The sequence below is a fragment of the Humulus lupulus genome, chromosome 1, assembly GCF_963169125.1.
Source record: "Humulus lupulus chromosome 1, drHumLupu1.1, whole genome shotgun sequence".
NCBI classification, from domain to species: domain Eukaryota; kingdom Viridiplantae; phylum Streptophyta; class Magnoliopsida; order Rosales; family Cannabaceae; genus Humulus; species Humulus lupulus.
Window position 1 is genome coordinate 308,532,999 of NC_084793.1, and position 17,691 is coordinate 308,550,689.

The 17,691-nt window shown below is 33.1% G+C and overlaps 1 protein-coding gene across 1 annotated transcript; it reads left to right on the forward strand.

The window, feature by feature from the left end:
* The first annotated feature begins 6,259 nt into the window (after nucleotides 1–6,259).
* LOC133781794 (uncharacterized) lies at nucleotides 6,260–10,018 on the forward strand. The gene is made up of 6 exons (XM_062220875.1): nucleotides 6,260–8,112; nucleotides 8,221–8,562; nucleotides 8,643–8,909; nucleotides 9,026–9,113; nucleotides 9,203–9,318; nucleotides 9,634–10,018. The coding sequence occupies exons 1-6, from the start codon at nucleotides 6,260–6,262 to the stop codon at nucleotides 10,016–10,018; spliced, it is 3,051 nt and encodes a 1,016-aa protein (XP_062076859.1).
* The last annotated feature ends 7,673 nt before the right edge of the window (nucleotides 10,019–17,691 follow it).

Consider the following 17,691-nt stretch of genomic DNA (forward strand, 5'->3'; position numbering starts at 1 on the left):
CGGGCAGTGCTAAACTACCTGCAGAACTCCTTCCTAAAGCTCTCCCAAGAGGTGATGGAGTCGGGTTTGAACTTCCAGTACCACTCTTGGGCAGTGTCTGACAAGGTGGTGGGGAAGACTCTACAGCGGTAATCGTCACTCACCCCAAGCAGCTCCATCTGATCCTCGAACTTTCCAACGTGTCTCACCGGGTCTGCCTTTTCTGTATAAACTGGCAATACAGGCGCCTTGTATTTCCTTGGTGGTTGGGCTGCTCTTATTCTAGCACAAAAAGGGCTACCACTTCTGTGGTCTACTGGATCAATAACTGGTTGTTTGGATAAACCTTGTACTGCCGCCGTCAAAGCATCAAGCTGGGCTTGGATGGCTGGGGCCACTGCTGGGGATGAACTTTCGGGACCGCTAGGTCGGGCACTCCTATCCAGCGTATCTACGTCAAGTATTTCTACTCGACTAGTAGGACGGATTGGCTCCTGCCCTTCGAACGGAGCGGTCCTCCTTCTGTCATCAATGATGTCCCTTAGGTCCTTCTGAGCAGTGTTCTTTCCCAACCGGTCGAACACCGTACTCCGAGTCTTTTCGGAGGGTCTATTAGGTGGAGCGTGCTCCTTGCCATTACGCTGGTTGGGATGTCGTGGTGGCTTCCCCGTTTGAGCTGGTTGATTATCTCCCCCTCGTCGGTTATTATTCTTCTCTTTCGACTGGTTGGTGTGGTAACTGTCACCTTCATCACGCCCATGTCCATCTTTGAAGTGTGAAGTTTCCTTGCCACGAGGGGCTTTGTTGTGCCCCTGCTCAGAAGGTGTTTTCTTACTGCCAGACTTATGACTTCCTGACCTGGAAGTCTCTGATCTATGGCTCCTTGAGGGGGTCTTAGAATTCCCCCTTTGGGTAGAGGCAGTGCGTGATCGTACTCCCTCCTCCTCATGACCAGGCGGGTTACCACCACCTCTTGCTGGTCTATCAGCTTTCTTTTGACCAGCCTCTATGGTCCTTGCTTCTTGAGTGGGTATCACCCCAGGCATAGCTTGAGCATTGGCTCGGGTCAACTGCGCAGCTGCCTCCAGAGCAAGTGCAGCTTCGCGGTGTCGCCTGTCGGCCTCCTCCTGCTGTCGACGGATCTCCTCGCTCCTAGCGTCCATCTCTTGTCTCTGCTTGGCCATTTCCTCAGCAAAGGCCTCCTGCCTAGCATTGAACTGGGCCAACTCATCCTGGAACGCGCTCATGGTCTCCTGGAGCTCCTCAACTTCAGGAGCTACATCCTCAAGCACGACCCTAGGCTCATTCTCACGATCTTGAACGTTAGGATTTTCCGATCTAGCATGCTCCCTGGAGGTGCTTGCCCTCTTGGAGGCCGCGGTGGTGTTCTTAGGCGCCATATCGCTTTAGGGACTGTCTGTTTTCTCTTCAGGCTCTCAATGAAAGCACCAAAATGTTGACTGTGAATTTAGCCAACGACGTGAGAACGTCAACTACGACAACCTTCAAGAGAATTATAAACGACAACAGACAGTTTTTTATGAACTAAAGTAAATAACACGAGGTTTTTATAGTGGTTCAGCCCCGATGATCGGTAATAGCCTAATCCACTTAGAGATTTTATTACTGTATTTGCACTCAAGATCAGATGAACCGTGTCAACTGAGTTTCTTCAGTGTGAGATATTCTAGAACGCAAAAATGGGTTTATCTTAAGAACAACACACTTTCTCTCTCTAGAATACAGATTCACTCTTGATTTTGCCAAAAAGTCCTTTTACGATCGTCCCAAGTCCCTATTTATAGACCTGGGTTCTCAACTGATATCCCCTTTTAATAGGGATATTCTATTATTTACCTAATATTTATATTACAAAATAAACATTCAAAATATAACTGATCCCTAATTTCGAGTGAGGATTGAGTGATTCCCGGATGCTTGGACCGATTCTCACTGAAGTAGTTTTGGGCAGTTTGACGTAGCTTCTCATGCATGTTGGCTATTCTTCAAGCTTTACGTAGGTCAAAGGTGGCATACGCATGGCTATCCTTGGACCAAAGGCCAACTATACTCGAGTTATACTCCTCCCTTGTGTCCGATCGGACACAATGGTTGTCTTCTTTGGCTTAAGGTGGTTCAAACCACCTTATTTGACTCCTTCAATCAAGGTCCAAAATGACCTTACACTTTGCTCCTCGGACCAACATGGTCCGAGCCATCTTCTTCCTAGCATATCTTCGGACCAACATGGTCCGAGCGCTCTTGCAGGTGTCTTGCGCGATCGGGGGAGGTCATGTGCGATCGGGGGAGGTCTTACGCGATCGGGCATAATGCCCCTTGGACCTAAATGGTCCAAGCCTCCTTTGCTTAACCAAGGTCCGATCGGACCTTGGTCCTCTCTCTTCGGACCTAGGTGGTCTGAGCCACCACCTTTCCTTGATCAAAATGGTCCAAGGTACTCATAAGTACCACGTCCGATCGGGCACACATCCTTCTCCTTGGGCCAACAAGGTTCGAACCTCTTCGCTCAACCAAATGCTCGATCGGGCATTAGACTTTTCTCTTCGGACCAAGGTGGTCCGAGCCACCATCTACTTCTCCTTGACTTGAATGGTCCAAGGTACCTCCTATGTGTATGTTCGATCGGTCATAGTCATCCCTTTGGACCAAAATGGTCCAAAGTATCCACACGCATCATGTCCGATCGGACACCACCATTTCTACTCACCTCATTCAAGCCCAAGTTCACTTCTTCCATATCATACCCGATCGGCCACTATGTGGCTTTCCCCTTGAGTAAAACTTGAGCCTTATTCTTTTTGAACTTATTCGAACCAAGCTTATCAAGAGGTCTCCTAAGCTTAGGTCCGATCGGACCTACTGCTTTTATATCTTGAACCAAAATTCATACCTCCCTTTCACTTTCTTGGTCTTGGCACCAATTTAATTATATGGGTCTTTAAACTGAGGTCTGAGCCAAGCAACCCCCAGTCTAAATACTCTCTTCGATTGGGCGTATTTGGCTTGACCCTCTGTCCCATTCCTTAACTAATGTATTAGGCTATTACTAAGCCAGATCTCCCTACTAACTCATGCCACGTGTCCATTTCACCGCCACGTCATTCTTTCCAAATTTTTGGGATAACAACAGGTATATATCAGTTAAAGAGGAGGTGAAGGTATGTTGTTCTTAATATAATTATTTATTTATTATTATCAAATGTTACTTTTTATAATTTTTTATTGTATTGCAAAATTAATATTAATTTATTAGTTTGATTTATTTCATTGTTTACTAATTTTTTAATAATTTGATGCTCATAGATGTCAATTGTTTTTTAGGTTTTTTAGTGTTTAACATACAAATACACAATTTTTAATTTTAATTTTGTTTGTATTCATAACTAGTAATTTCGAATTAAATATTTAGAGAAAAAAATCAATTAAATGAGTTCGAAAATATTTAGATTGAAAACTTCTCAAGTGGGAAACTTATTGGAAACTAACTCAGTTATGTTTGATATGTATATCATGTTTATATTGTTAAACAAAATGTTTGATACAATTATAAAATGATTTCAATTTCAATATAAGATTATATTCCTTATATATTTTGATTTTTTTTAGTGAAGTAAATATATGAATGACCTATTCTTTTGACAAATTTATATGTTACACGTTTTCTATAAATTATATATATATAGTTTTTTTTTTAGTCAAAATTTAATATAACCAATTACTATATTTGTATTCATGTGTGTATCTTTTATATTTATTATATTATTAAATTCTCCTTGCATAACAACTTTTTTTTTTTCAAATTTCAAATCAAAATATCTTTCCATTAATTTGTCAAAAAGTTTGAAATTTAGATATCAAGCTTCAAGAAAGTATATTCTTGCTCTTTGTATATGTAAACTATTTATGGGTAACAACATGCAAACAAAAGAAAATTACTAAATTACTAAAAGATTTTTTGATCATTTGTTTTTTGTTTCCAAATAGATCTTTAAATAAATGTATTTATATTTTGGTATTGGAGACCATTTGCGGTATCCTAAGTCTATTTGAAATTGAAAATTTATAAGTTTTATATACTTAAAAAAGATTAAGCCATATATTTTGTTCTTACAATTAATAATTGTGTTATTTGAATAGTGTTAGATATTTTAAGAAATTATGTTTTATAGTAAGTGATTTGTGGATTTAATAACTAATGAGAGATTATTTTTATTTAAATTTGTATAATCTGTTATGTCTCATATTATTATAATTAATTTCGGTTAATTGTATTTTTCATGATGAATTTATAATTACTTTGTTATATATATATTTATATATTATAAATGTGAGTTTAGCATAAATTGTTGGTTTCCATTAGATTAAATATTTTTATTTATTATTTTTTAACAAGGTTAGTTTTAAAATCATCTAAATAAGGTCAATACATTAAAAAAATAAAAATAATAATAAAGTTATCTAAATAAAGTAAATAAATTAAAATAATAAATTAGCCATAATAAATTTTCATCACATATTTTAAAATTTCATATTAAATGATTTAAATTAATTATATTTTAACAACTATAACAAAAAAATATTTATGTATTTAAATTTATTTTTTCTTTCTTTTATTAATTATTTATTTTGTCACTTCATATATTTTGTTTGTCCAAACATATATGTAATATTTTGTTTTAGTTGTATTTTTTTTATTAAAAAAAGGTTTGATGACAAATATTTAAATTCACATGTTATAATCTTTAAAAATAAGTGTAAAATTATATAACTTAACAATGGGTATATTGCTATATTGTTATTTTTTTTTATAGTTTGCTGAAGATATCAAATTATAGAAGTGGAAAACAAATTAAGGTATGTATTTTTTTTATAATTAATTTTTGTTTTAGCACCAAATAACTTATGTCATTATTAAATAGAATTTCATTATTGTTCGATAATGTAAATATTAAAAGATATAAGGATATTATTGATAATTAAAAGTAAAAATTTGTAAAGAATAACATATATATATATAAAATATTATTGTATGTAAATGATATAAAGAAATTTAGTTTGATAAGTTAAAATTTAGATGACGATATGTTAGATGAAGGATCAGATGTAGAAGATCCCAATTTTTAGAATAGTAGTTTTCATTGTTTGTTTTATTTATTTCTTTGTTTATGATTGTAATAAGTGAAAAACTTTCCAAATAAATAACATGTTTTTTTTTTTTATCATGTATGAGTTTGATTATATTTTTGTAATCATAATAAATACTAAATAAAATGAATAATGACTAAGTTCGGTGAGGGTGGATACAAATCAATGAACCAAGTTTCTTTATTGAGAGTTAGGGGGCCATAGTAGTGGGAACGATTTTACTGATCCCAGCCCTCCCTCAATATGGTTAACTTTGGAACAAAGATAAGTTTCGAGCCTGAGAATTAAGTCATATAGGATGATTAGAAACACGCTTAGAACATAAAGATGACTTGTTTTTCTAAGTATAGAAACCCACTCTAAATAATAAATAAAGACTTATATAATTTTTCATAAGAAGTCATAATAAATAGGTCCGAGATATGTTTGTTTTAGAATAAGTTTTTGCCTTAGAGCCTATTAGGTAAAGTTCTAACATGTTTCTTTCAATTGTTAGAACCAATCAAACCCTAAGCATTTTTTTACTTAAATTCAAGTAATTTTATAATTATGTATTAATTATAAAATAATATATTTGATTATAAATTAAAAAGATACAAAAAAAAATTTAGAGTTCAATGTATAGATAATGTAAATATTAAAAGATATAAGGATATTATTGATAATTAAAAGTAAAAATTTGAAAAGAATAACATATATATATATAAAATAGTATTGTATGTAAATGATATAAAGAAATTTAGTTTGATAAGTTAAAATTTAATATCATGTAATATTTCTTTACAATTATTAAATTAGTTTTCGGATTTAACTGAACTAATCACATATTCTGATATTGTTATATTTTCAGATTTTCTACCAATCACAGATTCAACTTTTTAAAACTCCAAAACAATTCACAGACTATGAATCAATCATATGTTCATAAATATATTTTCAGTAACAGTTTTTAAAACTATTGTTTTTCAATCACGAACCAATCAAACCCTTAAAATCCTATATCAATTAGCTTGAAATTGTCATTTTGTATTGTATATTTTGTAGGGGTAATTACAATTTGTGACCACTTAATAGTGGGGTTTTTTTTTTTTTTTTGTAGTGTATATGAATAACAATGGATAAAAATTGGATATGGTCCAATGATAAATTGTCCATGGAATACACCAATGGGGTTAGTAATTTCATTACACTTGCACGTGGTCACTTGAATGACGAGAATAAAACTCGTTGTCCATGCACCCAATGTGTGAACTTCTATTATTATGAATTAGAAACTGTAGAACGACACCTATGGGTCAATGGATTTTCTAAGTCGTATACAAATTGGGTATTCCACGGTGAGGACAAGACTAGTTCTAGCTTCAATGTTGATGAATTAGAGTCTGACATAAATGAAGATAGCGTAGATTCTGAGGATGATGACGACATGATAGAGGCAATTCAAGATGTGGCTGGTGGAATAAATTTTGAAACTTTTCAAGATGAAGAAATTGTAGAGGAAGAATCTCATTATGAACCGACAAAATTTAAAGAACTATTTGAAGAAGCAAAGAAAGAGTTATATCCTGGGTGTTCGAAGTTTTCTTCTCTAACATTTTTGGTAAAAATGATGCATATCAAGGTGCTAAATAAATTAAGTAACAAAGCTTTTGACATGATACTTAATATATTTCGTGAAGTTCTTCCAAATGACCATAAAATACCAAGTTCTCATTACGAAGCTAAACGAATGTTACGCAAACTTGGATTAGGCTATGAGACAATTCATGTATGTGAAAATGATTGCACTCTATTTTGGAAAGAACATAAGGATGCTACTGAATGCCCTATTTGTGGATTTTCAAGATACAAACTCAAGGGGAAAAGGAGAAAAAATGTACCAGTAAAAAAAATGCATTACTTTCCAATTACTCCACGTCTACAAAGACTCTTTATGTCACGGCATACTTCAGAAGAAATGAGGTGGCACAAAGAAAAACGTCTAAATACTGAAGGTGTGCTTAGACATCCTGCAGATGGAGAAGCTTGGAAAGATTTTGACAAACAATATCCAGAGTTTGCAATAGACCCAAGAGATGTCAGATTGGGGCTTGCAACCGACGGATTCAATCCATTTGGAAATATGAGTACTAGCTATAGTATATGGCCTGTTGTGTTAGTACCATACAACATGCCACCATGGAAATGTATGAAAGAAAATAATTTTATAATGGCATTATTAATTCCTGGTCCCAAATCCCCAGGAAAGGACATCGATGTTTACTTACGACCCCTAATTGATGAGCTAAAAGAATTATGGGAAAAAGGTGTAAAAACATACGATGTATCGAGTAAAAAAGAATTTATGATGCGTGCTGCAATATTATGGACGATAAATGACTTTCCAGCTTATGGTACAATATCTGGGTGGAGCACAAAAGGCTACAAGGCATGTCCTGTTTGTAATGTGGATGCTTCTTCGTTTCCGATATTAGGTAAGATTAGTTATATGGGGCATCGTCGTTTCTTTCCTTTGGATCATCCATGGCGCAAAGATAAACGCTATGATGGTAAAATTGAGAATCATCCTCCTCCTAAATTATTATTAGAAGATGATATCTTAAAACAGTTGGATACTGTTGATGAATTTATACCAGGAAAAATACCAAAAGAAGATAATGGAAAATTATCTGAAGAAGTTGTACACAAGAGAAAAAAATTAAAGTGTGATGTGAATGATGGAGACAAACAAAAAAATAAGCCTATTTGGAATCGAAAATGCATTTTGTGGGAGTTAGAGTATTGGTCAAAGTTAAAGTTAAGACACAATTTGGATGTGATGCACATCGAGAAGAATATTTGTGAAAGTGTTTACGGGACAATGTTATGCATAGACAAGAAGTCAAAAGATACTGAAAAAGCACGACTTGACTTACAAAGGATGAACATACGCAAAGAATTGCACTTAAAGAAACAAGGAGATAAATGGTTTAAACCATAAGCATGTTACACATTACCATTAGTTGAGCGAAGAAACTTCTGCAAATGGTTAGCATCAGTCAAATTTCCAGATGGGTATGCTGCAAATATTTCAAGGAATGTCAACATAAGTGAAGGCAAGATTACTGGCTTAAAAAGTCACGATTGCCATGTTTTGTTGCAAAGACTATTGCCAGTTGGGTTGCGACCATATGTGAAAAAAGATGTGCTACTTGCCATTTCTGAGCTCTCATTATTTTTTCGAAAGTTGTGTGCAAAAACATTACATGTTGAAGACTTGGATTCACTAGAACAAGGAATCGTAAAATGCGTTTGTAAGCTTGAATCCATTTTTCCCCCAGCATTTTTTGATGTCATGATCCACTTAGCAGTTCACTTACCTTCCGAGGCAAAGTTGGGTGGTCCTGTACATACACGTTGGATGTATCCAGTTGAAAGGTAAAATAATATATTTTGAAGTGTGCGTCTTATTTTAAAATTTAATATTTATTTCCCAAGTAATGAATTTTCATAATCAGGTTTTTAGGTTTTTTGAAAAAATTAGCCAAGAATAAAGCACGACCAGAAGGTTCAATTGCTGAAGGATATGTTGCTAATGAGGCTTTAACATTTTGTTCAATGTATCTTCATGGGATTGAAACACGATTTAATCGTCCAGAACGTAATTGGGATCTCAATGAAGTACGAAATACATCAACATTATCGGTTTTTTATCAACCTATGAGACTATTTGGTAGAAAAGAATTACTCGAGTTACAACCTATGGAGTATAACAAGGCGCATTGGTACATTTTAAATAATTGTGCCGAGTTGCAACCTTATATTGAGTATGGTTTCTTTTCATCACATATATATATTTGAGATTTTTCATAAATACTTATATTATGTCATTGTTTAATAGTGAGCACAGGCAATTATTACAATCTAAAGGCATAGTAGACATCATTCAAGCTCAAGAATTAGAGTTTCCATCTTGGTTCAAAGAAAAAGTGAGTATTTTTTATTATTTTAATTTTTTAGACATAGTTAAATTAAGTATAAAATTTACTAAAAACTAATATCTTAAATAATTTTACAGATTGTTGCAAAATATAAATCATCTCCTCGTGAAATTAGTGAGTCAATGTTTGCTCTTGCAAATATGCCAGATCGAAGAATCTTCTCATATAATGGATGTATAGTTAATGGTGTGCGGTATCACACAGAAATTTGGGACATTGGACGAATCACTCAAAATTATGGTGTTTGGGTTGAGGGTGAACATGGTGGCAATACATGTGTTTTTTATGGTGTCATAACACAAATTTTAGAAGTATTGTACATATTAGACCACAAAGTGGTACTTTTTAAGTGTGAATAGTATGACACTGATACCAAAAAGAAAAGAAAACACCAACAATACCATATCACAAGCATAAATGTGAGCTCGAAATGGTATAATGATGAACCTTTCATCCTTGCAGACCAAGAAAATCAAGTATTATATTTGCAAGATTATAAATTTGGTAGAAAATGGAGGGTGGTGGATAAGGTAAATCATCGCCACTTATGGGATATTCCAGAAATAATACTTGAAAGTGTAGGTGCACAAGACGAGAATTCTAATACTTGTACTGAAGCTTACCAAGAAGAGAGATCAAATGATATTGAAATAACATTTGATGATACAAATGTTGAAATTCCTCTTCACCATGAAAACGCGGAGATGATAGAGATTAACTCATCACATATTAATCTCGAAATAAATAATAGTGATCAAATTTTGAATGAAGCTAATGTCATGGAAAGTGACGACGATGATGTAGGGGATTATGAGACTGATGTAGAGGATATCGATGAGGAATTACAACATGGCGAATGTTCAAATACAGATGAAACTGATGAAAGCTCATAAGTAATTTATTTTATGTTATTTTATAACTTTTTATACTTTAAAGTTTAAGTAACACTTAAAAATTAGTTATTTAAATTTTTATAGGAAAATGGCACCAAAACGGTTTCCATTAGAGACTCCCAATACCACTCCGTCAATCCAGGGTACTTCTGAACAACCATCGGAGATCCCCGCTACTACTCTGCCTCTACCTATTTCAAGAGTTAATACTTCTACTACAACACAACCAAGAGGAAGTACTGACAATGAGCAACAAGATTTAGAATCTATTGGTATGTTTTTTTTAATATTTAAATTTATATAGTTTGCATTAGTATATTTATCTAATGTTTTTATGATATTTTTTTCTTTTTTAATAGCCCAACCCAAGAAAAGAACTCGTGGACCTAACAGGAGTAAAGGCACGAGCAAAATTGTTGCTGACACAAAAAAAAAAATACCAATATCAGCTAGAGATGGAGAACTTCACCCTACCGGAGCCAATGCTTCACGATTCGCATCTGAAGTTGGTTTCATAGTACGAAATCATGCACCGCTTAGAGTGAAAGGGTGGAGCAAAGTTTCAAAAGAGGACAAGGCAATGATTCACACTCGTATTAAGGTTACTTATTTTATTCATATATTATTTCTTCTACTATATAACATCTCTCTATCCATAAAATATTAATTGTTTTAGTGTGTTTATGTAGGATAAATCCATCATTCAACCTGATAATGAAAGAACCATGTATGATGTCATTGAACGCCATTGTGCAAATCGTTACAAAAATTATCGACAAAAGCTTCATTGCCACTACAAAGATGTTGTCAAAAATGGAAAAAATCCCCGAATCAATCGACCTACAGATGTTAGAGTTACAGATGAAGATTGGAGTTGGTTATGCGACAATATCTTTAACAATGATAATTGGCAGGTATAATTTATATTTTCATATATTTAATTAATGACATAGTATTAACATAACATAATGTCATTTATTTTTAAATTATTTAGAAACGTTCGGTCTCAGCGGCTAAAAATAAAGCTAAAGTACCGTATAACCATCGAGGTGGATCCAAGTCTTTTTTCAACATCGAACAAAAGGAGTAAGTTTATTTACAAGACATAAATGACTTTATTTTCTCTTCAATATTTATACTAATAATTTTTTTTTTTTTTGAATAGTCTTCAGTTAATAATGTTGGGGAAATTGAGCTATTTAGGGGTACCCATTGGAATGTGGAAAATGGTTGGTGTAATGAGGAAGCAAGGACACGATATGTATGTCTTTACTTATTATATTTTTCCAAATTATATTGTATAATTTTCTTCTAACATTATTTGTTTTAAAATTACAGGAGCGAATGGATGAGTTAAGGCGACAACGTCAAGAGAATAACGAAGAAGTAATGGAGGATGAAATTCTTGCTGAAGTTTTGGGTAATGAGAGATGTGGTCATATACCTGGATTAGGACCCGCCCCTAATAAAAAGAAATCAGACCACCAAGTTGAGAAAATAGTTGAAGATCGTGTTGCCAATATGCGAGAAACAATACGAAATGAGATTCTTGAAGAGGTAAGAAATGAACGACACGAGTTTTTGCAACAATTAAAGAACATTATGGACATACCTAGCGATCATCCTGTTTTTGGCTTCCAACCACCACCCCCGCCATCACCACCACCACCACCGCCACCACCTGCAACTGTCAATTGATGTCGATCACTTATTTATGAACGACTTAGTACATTATATTATTTTTATTTATTACTACGCTTATGGATGACTTAGTACATTATATTATTTTGATTGTAGTCATTTTTCTTTGTCAACATTTTGATTTAATGGATTTTTCTTATTTTTTTACGAGACTATCATGGGTGATGATAAAAATTAGTTTTTTTTTATTCATATTAATATTCGTTTTATTAATCAATTTATTTTATATTTATTCAGGTTAATAAATTTTTTTAACAAATTTTATTAATATTTGTCAAATAAAATATATTTTAATGTAATAAGAAAATAAAAGTGAGATTATGTAATATTTATTTGTTTATTTTTGAAAGATATGCCATATGTTATAATTATGTTTGCTTCCTTGATACTTACATTATTATTAATCTAGTATTTAGTTGAGAAAAAATTACAATTTGTGGCAATGAATTTTGCTTTTGTTTTTTTCATTATTAAATCTTAGCTCTTCTTAGTGACTAAATAATTAGTTGGTAAATGTGAACTATCTATAATTATAAATTCCTAACGTTTTCTCCCACTAAATCATTAGTTGGTAAAAATTATTTAACTTTTGGCGACTAGTTGTTAGTCGTAAATACACATCCTTTAGCGACTAAGTAATTTTAGTCACCGAAACAAAGGATTCCCGCCAAAACAACAATTTGGCACCAAAGTTTCACTGACTAACAAAAAATTTAGTCACTAAACAAATTAAACAATGACTAAAAATTTAGTCGCTAGTTGTTTTGGTACAATTAAACCCTTGTCTTACAACTAAATCTTTCCACGACTAAATATTAGTCGCAAAAACTAACTTTTAGTGACTAACTCAATTTAGTCGTTGAAAACTTGGTCACTGAAAGTGGAGTTTTTTGTAGTGTTACATCTTCTCTTATTCATTCTTAGTCTCATTGTCTCTGCTCTTGCTTTCTCTGTCAAATATGTCCAGGTTCAGGGCTCTTTGCTCGCACTGCAATCTGATTCTCTCTGGTTTAGCTGCTTTCTACAAAGGTAAGCAAGCAAACTCCATTTTCATATTCTAATTCTCAGATTAATTTGTTAATTTATATTTTAAATCTCTGAGATTATTATTTGAACAGATTCTTTTATTATTGTTATTATTATTTGTAAAAAATGCTAATATTGATTGATATTATTAATAATGATTGCTTTTGCCATGGAAAATGTGTTGATATTTGCCTATTTTTTACGTTCATATTTCTTGTTCCACGTATTAGTGTTAGATTTTTTATTTGGTGCTTCTTAGATTTTTTTAAAAATTTTGCTCATATATGTTAGTGAGACAACTATTGAGAGATTTAGGAAATGTCTTATTCTCCTATCTCTTGCACTATATTTACAAAAAGAAGACAGGAAAAAAAAAAGTTTTTGGATTGAGATTGTGTGTGTTGTTTAAGGTCGGGGGGATTGAGATTGTGGGTGGACCGGGGGCATGGGTTTGGGGTTGTGATGTCAGGAGGTTTCGAGGTTGGGGTTGTGGCTGAGTGATGAGGTTGGTAGGGTATTAGATTATTATCTGTAAATTTTGTGTATAAGGTTTTAAATATTGTATTGTGGAAATATTAATTATATTTCATAAAAGTATAAAAAATTAAGAATAAATATAGAAATTGATAATTATATTTCATAAAAGTATAAAAAATTAAGAATAAATAATTATATATATAATAAATTATTTGTTGATTAATTTTTACTAATTTAATGAATTAAATAATAAAAGTTTGATATAATATTATCTAAATAAATAATTTAATTTAATTTGTTTATTGAATAATATTGTTAAATATAAATTACATGAATATAGAAATTGATAATAATATTTAATAAAAGTATAAAAAAATTAAGAATAAATAATTATATAAATAATAATTTAATTTTTTATTAATTTTTCATAATTTAATTTATTAAATTATAAAAGTTTGATATATTATTATTTAATTAAATAATTTAATTTAATTTGTTTATTGAATAATATTGTTTAATATAAATTACATTAATATAAAAATTGATAATTATATTTAATAAAATTATAAAAAATTATGAATAAATAATAATTTATTTTTAATTATTTTTTATTAATTTAATTAATTAAATAATATCTAATTAAATTATATAATTTAATTTGTTTATTGAATAACATTATCCAATATTAAATAGTTATAAATTACATGAATATAGAAATTGATAATTATATTTAATAAAAGTATAAAAAATTATGAATAAATAATAACTTATTTTTTGATTAATTTTTAATAATTTAATGAATTAAATAATAAAAGTTTGATATAATATTATCTAAATAAATAATTTAATTTAATTTGTTTATTGAATAATATTATCTAATATTAAATAGTTATAAATTACATGTATATAGAAATTGATAATAATATTTAATAAAAGTAGAAAAAATTAAGAATAAATAATTATTTAAATAATAATTTAATTTTTGATTAATTTTTAATAATTTAATGAATTAAATAATAAAAGTTTGATATAATATTATCTAAATAAATAATTTAATTTAATTTCTATTCATGTCAAGTTTTTATTTCATATATTTGTTAGTAGCTTTCATTTATATCAGCAATAATAAATTTCTTTATATTTTTTTATGTAACTTATCCATATCATATTTTATACTTTCATAAACTTAATTCCTAGAATTTAGTTACTCAATGTAATTGATTTTATTATTTTAATTTAAATCAAACAAGTGCATGCATTTTAAGCACTTGCAAAAGTTAGATTAATAAATTGACTAAAATAAATATACTTGTGTATGTCATTGTTGTAAGTGGTATAGAAACACTTGTTTTATACTAGCTACTTTTGTGCTCTCTCCTTTAATCATCTTCAATGGTGAATAATAGTGTATTTTATACTAGCTACTTAGTTTTATATTATTTTGGTTTGAATTTTTTTCGAGTATCTTTTGGTATTAATTTTTTTTTTATCAGGACAGCGACACACCCACGACCCCGACACACACACGACCTTGGCACACCCTCAACAGGTGTGGATATATTTTTTGTAATTAATATCTTTTGTATTTTTTGAATAATTTATTTTGTATTTGTTTAGTGTATAATATTTGAGTTTTGAGTCCTTTAGTTAGTATCCTTGGTATGTAAATCTTGACATCTATTGTTAAGATATATGTGTTTGTTCTTACTTTATTTTTTAATCTTGGTATGTAAATGATTATAGGACTGTTTTGGTTTAAAATAAAATTTAAGTGATAATTTAAATTAATTTATAAAATATAATAATAGATGATTTATTATTAAGTAAAATATAGTGTTTTTGTTAATATTGAATAAAGAAGATTTAAACTTGATCAGTCAAATTATTAGCACCCATATTTTCTTTATCACTGTTGACGCCGTTTTTCGTCAACAGATAAAAGAAGAGAGCACGTAAACAATTAAAGACAATGGCTAAAAAAAAACAAACGAATCAGACACACGGTTTTTACGTGGTTCAGCAGTTAAATCTGCCTAGTCCACGAGTCTCTGTTATTAATCTCAAGATTATCTCTGAACAATTCTTTAGCATGAATTCTCCAGAGTTTTCTCTCAAGAATCAGAAATTCGGTCCTTTACAATGGTGCATGACTTCTCTATTTATAGAGAAGGATGCAGAATACTATCCCACATATTTTGGGTAGTTACTCTTTTGTGAATAAAAATAAATGGCCTTAAATGCCAATAATCAGATATACAAGGAAACGTTTCCCAAAGATCAGGAAACGCACAACTGACTAAACAATATCCCACGATTCTTGGGGATTTATATCAATAAATGAGGATTACATCCTATATCTACAATACTTGTAGATATTCAAAATGATCATAGCGTATCTCCAAGGCTTCAGCATCTAAGGTTTCATGTCATTGTGCGAGCCACTGACATTTCCCGAGCTAACATCGCTTTCGAGATAGCATATCTAGCTCGAGACCCCTGCTCCGAAGTTGTTCCTGAAGATGAGGGGCTCTCAGAGCTATCTTTCGAGATCGAGTTCATTTCGAGGTCAGTACATTCGAGGTCTGTATCATACTTTGCAGGCTCCGATTTACAATCGTAGAGCATACCCTAACCCTCACGAGACCATTTAATGCGAACTCAGCTTTCGAGGTCATATTTGCTATGGCTCGAAATCTGGGTATAACATTTTGCCCCCTCAAAAGTATTTGTTCGAATCCTAAGAGAAGGAAACTTTTGAACTACTCTTTTCGGGAACCATACCGTCACACTCTTAAAACGGACACGTGCCAGATGGGTATTGCTCACTTTAGGTACTTGAGTACCTTGGGAACATGCCCACGATCGTTCGTCTGACAGCTTTTCGGCGCCATCTTATCATCGACTCCCCTCCATTCGATCTGATGAGCATTTTAATCAACGCTCCTGATTAATCCAGTTTTCCCACCTATTTATACAAGACCCCCTCTTCGTCTTCTTCACATTTGCTCATCACAGACCAGAAAAAAGAAAAACACTCCCTAAACCTCTTACCACAGTTTATGCTCATTGCATGTTTTCTAGGCCGAAGAAGCAAAAGAATCCTGGTTTGTACGAGTCAGTGAGTTCTTTCCTGCAACCTCTTCTCCACTCGACGATTTCGCTGCACTCCCCATCACTGTGTAAGTACGCCATTTTTGTTGTTCTTTTTATACTGTGTTTGCTGTGTATGTTAGTATGTGTTCTTTGCATGACGCGATATGAGGGTTTGAACCGATAGGTTTTTAGGCTTTCTGGATTTTCACTCTGGAAGTTCGTCTCTGGTTTATATCCAGATTCGACGTTTGAATGTGGTTTCAACTTTCTGGATTTTGATTCAACTTTCTGGGTTTTGAAAATTTTAGGCTATGTTTCTTGTACACCAAGTTTTCGGGTAAAAACCCTTATTCTTGACAATTACACGAAACCCGAAAAAGCCCTTTCCTGGCTAACCGCCACCTTTCTTTCCCTTGAATTTCGGGATTTTAAAAAAAAATCATCCACGTTCTTTTTCTTCCCTGTGGAACACGCGCTCTGACCCCTTAGTGAAGGTCTAAATTCTTAGTTTCTTGTCCTTAAATCTCCGAGCTCATTCTGTCGAGCTCGTGATCCTTGCATGCATGGCCCTCACCATTTTTTCTTTCTCGTTAGATGTCACAGAATCCGGAAAGACGGTGGGGGTCACTACGAGCAATTCCTTACGAGCCCAAATCTCCGAGCCCGGAATCGATCTTTGCCCGGAACCAGCGTCGGATTAAAGAATACGAGATCGCACGGGAGCAAGAAGACATTCGAGCCCACTATCGTTGCCAGATAGACGAGGTCATCGAAAAGAAGAGAAGGGTTCTCCGAGAAGCCATCTATCCGGAGCCGAACCCCGGACCTAGGCCAGTTCCCCTCGACCCCGCGTTAAAAGTCACGGTAGCATACCACCCGGGGGAACTCCAGTTTTCCCTAATGGCGGAACCTTCGTCTTCGCAACCTAGGAGGGAGATGTTTGAAGCCGAATTCTACCAGAGCTCGGTTACCACCTCCGACCAGATAACTGACATCCTGGCCATTCATGGCCTTAGCTCGCTAGACACACTGAAGTGTCGAGCTCCGACAAGGCATGAACGGAGCTGCTTCGCTCCTGGGGGCCGCGACTCCAGTGTGAAATACGTGGCCTGGAGCCAGGAACACTTAAAGGCAGGAGCTTTGCTGCCCCTGAAGTCCTTTTTCAGGGACTTTATCGATTTCGTTGGGTTGGCTCCATTCCAACTCAACACCAATTCATACAGGGTGCTGTCTGCCCTGAGGTCCTTGTTTCACGAGCAGGGGTGGACAGGTCCTTCACCCCAAGAGATTTTATATCTCTTTTGCTTGAAGAGTAATCCCTCCCGAGCTCGGGGAGGAGATGGTTTCTACTATCTTTCGAGCTATCCCAAAGAGAC

Excerpts from the sequence above, each read along its gene's own strand:
- LOC133781794 (XM_062220875.1), top strand. The coding sequence starts at position 6,260 with ATGGATAAAAATTGGATATGGTCCAATGATAAATTGTCCATGGAATAC. Across the intron at positions 8,563-8,642 it reads TGGATGTATCCAGTTGAAAG|GTTTTTAGGTTTTTTGAAAA; the intron begins GTAAAATAATAT and ends TTTCATAATCAG. Across the intron at positions 9,114-9,202 it reads CATCTTGGTTCAAAGAAAAA|ATTGTTGCAAAATATAAATC; the intron begins GTGAGTATTTTT and ends ATAATTTTACAG.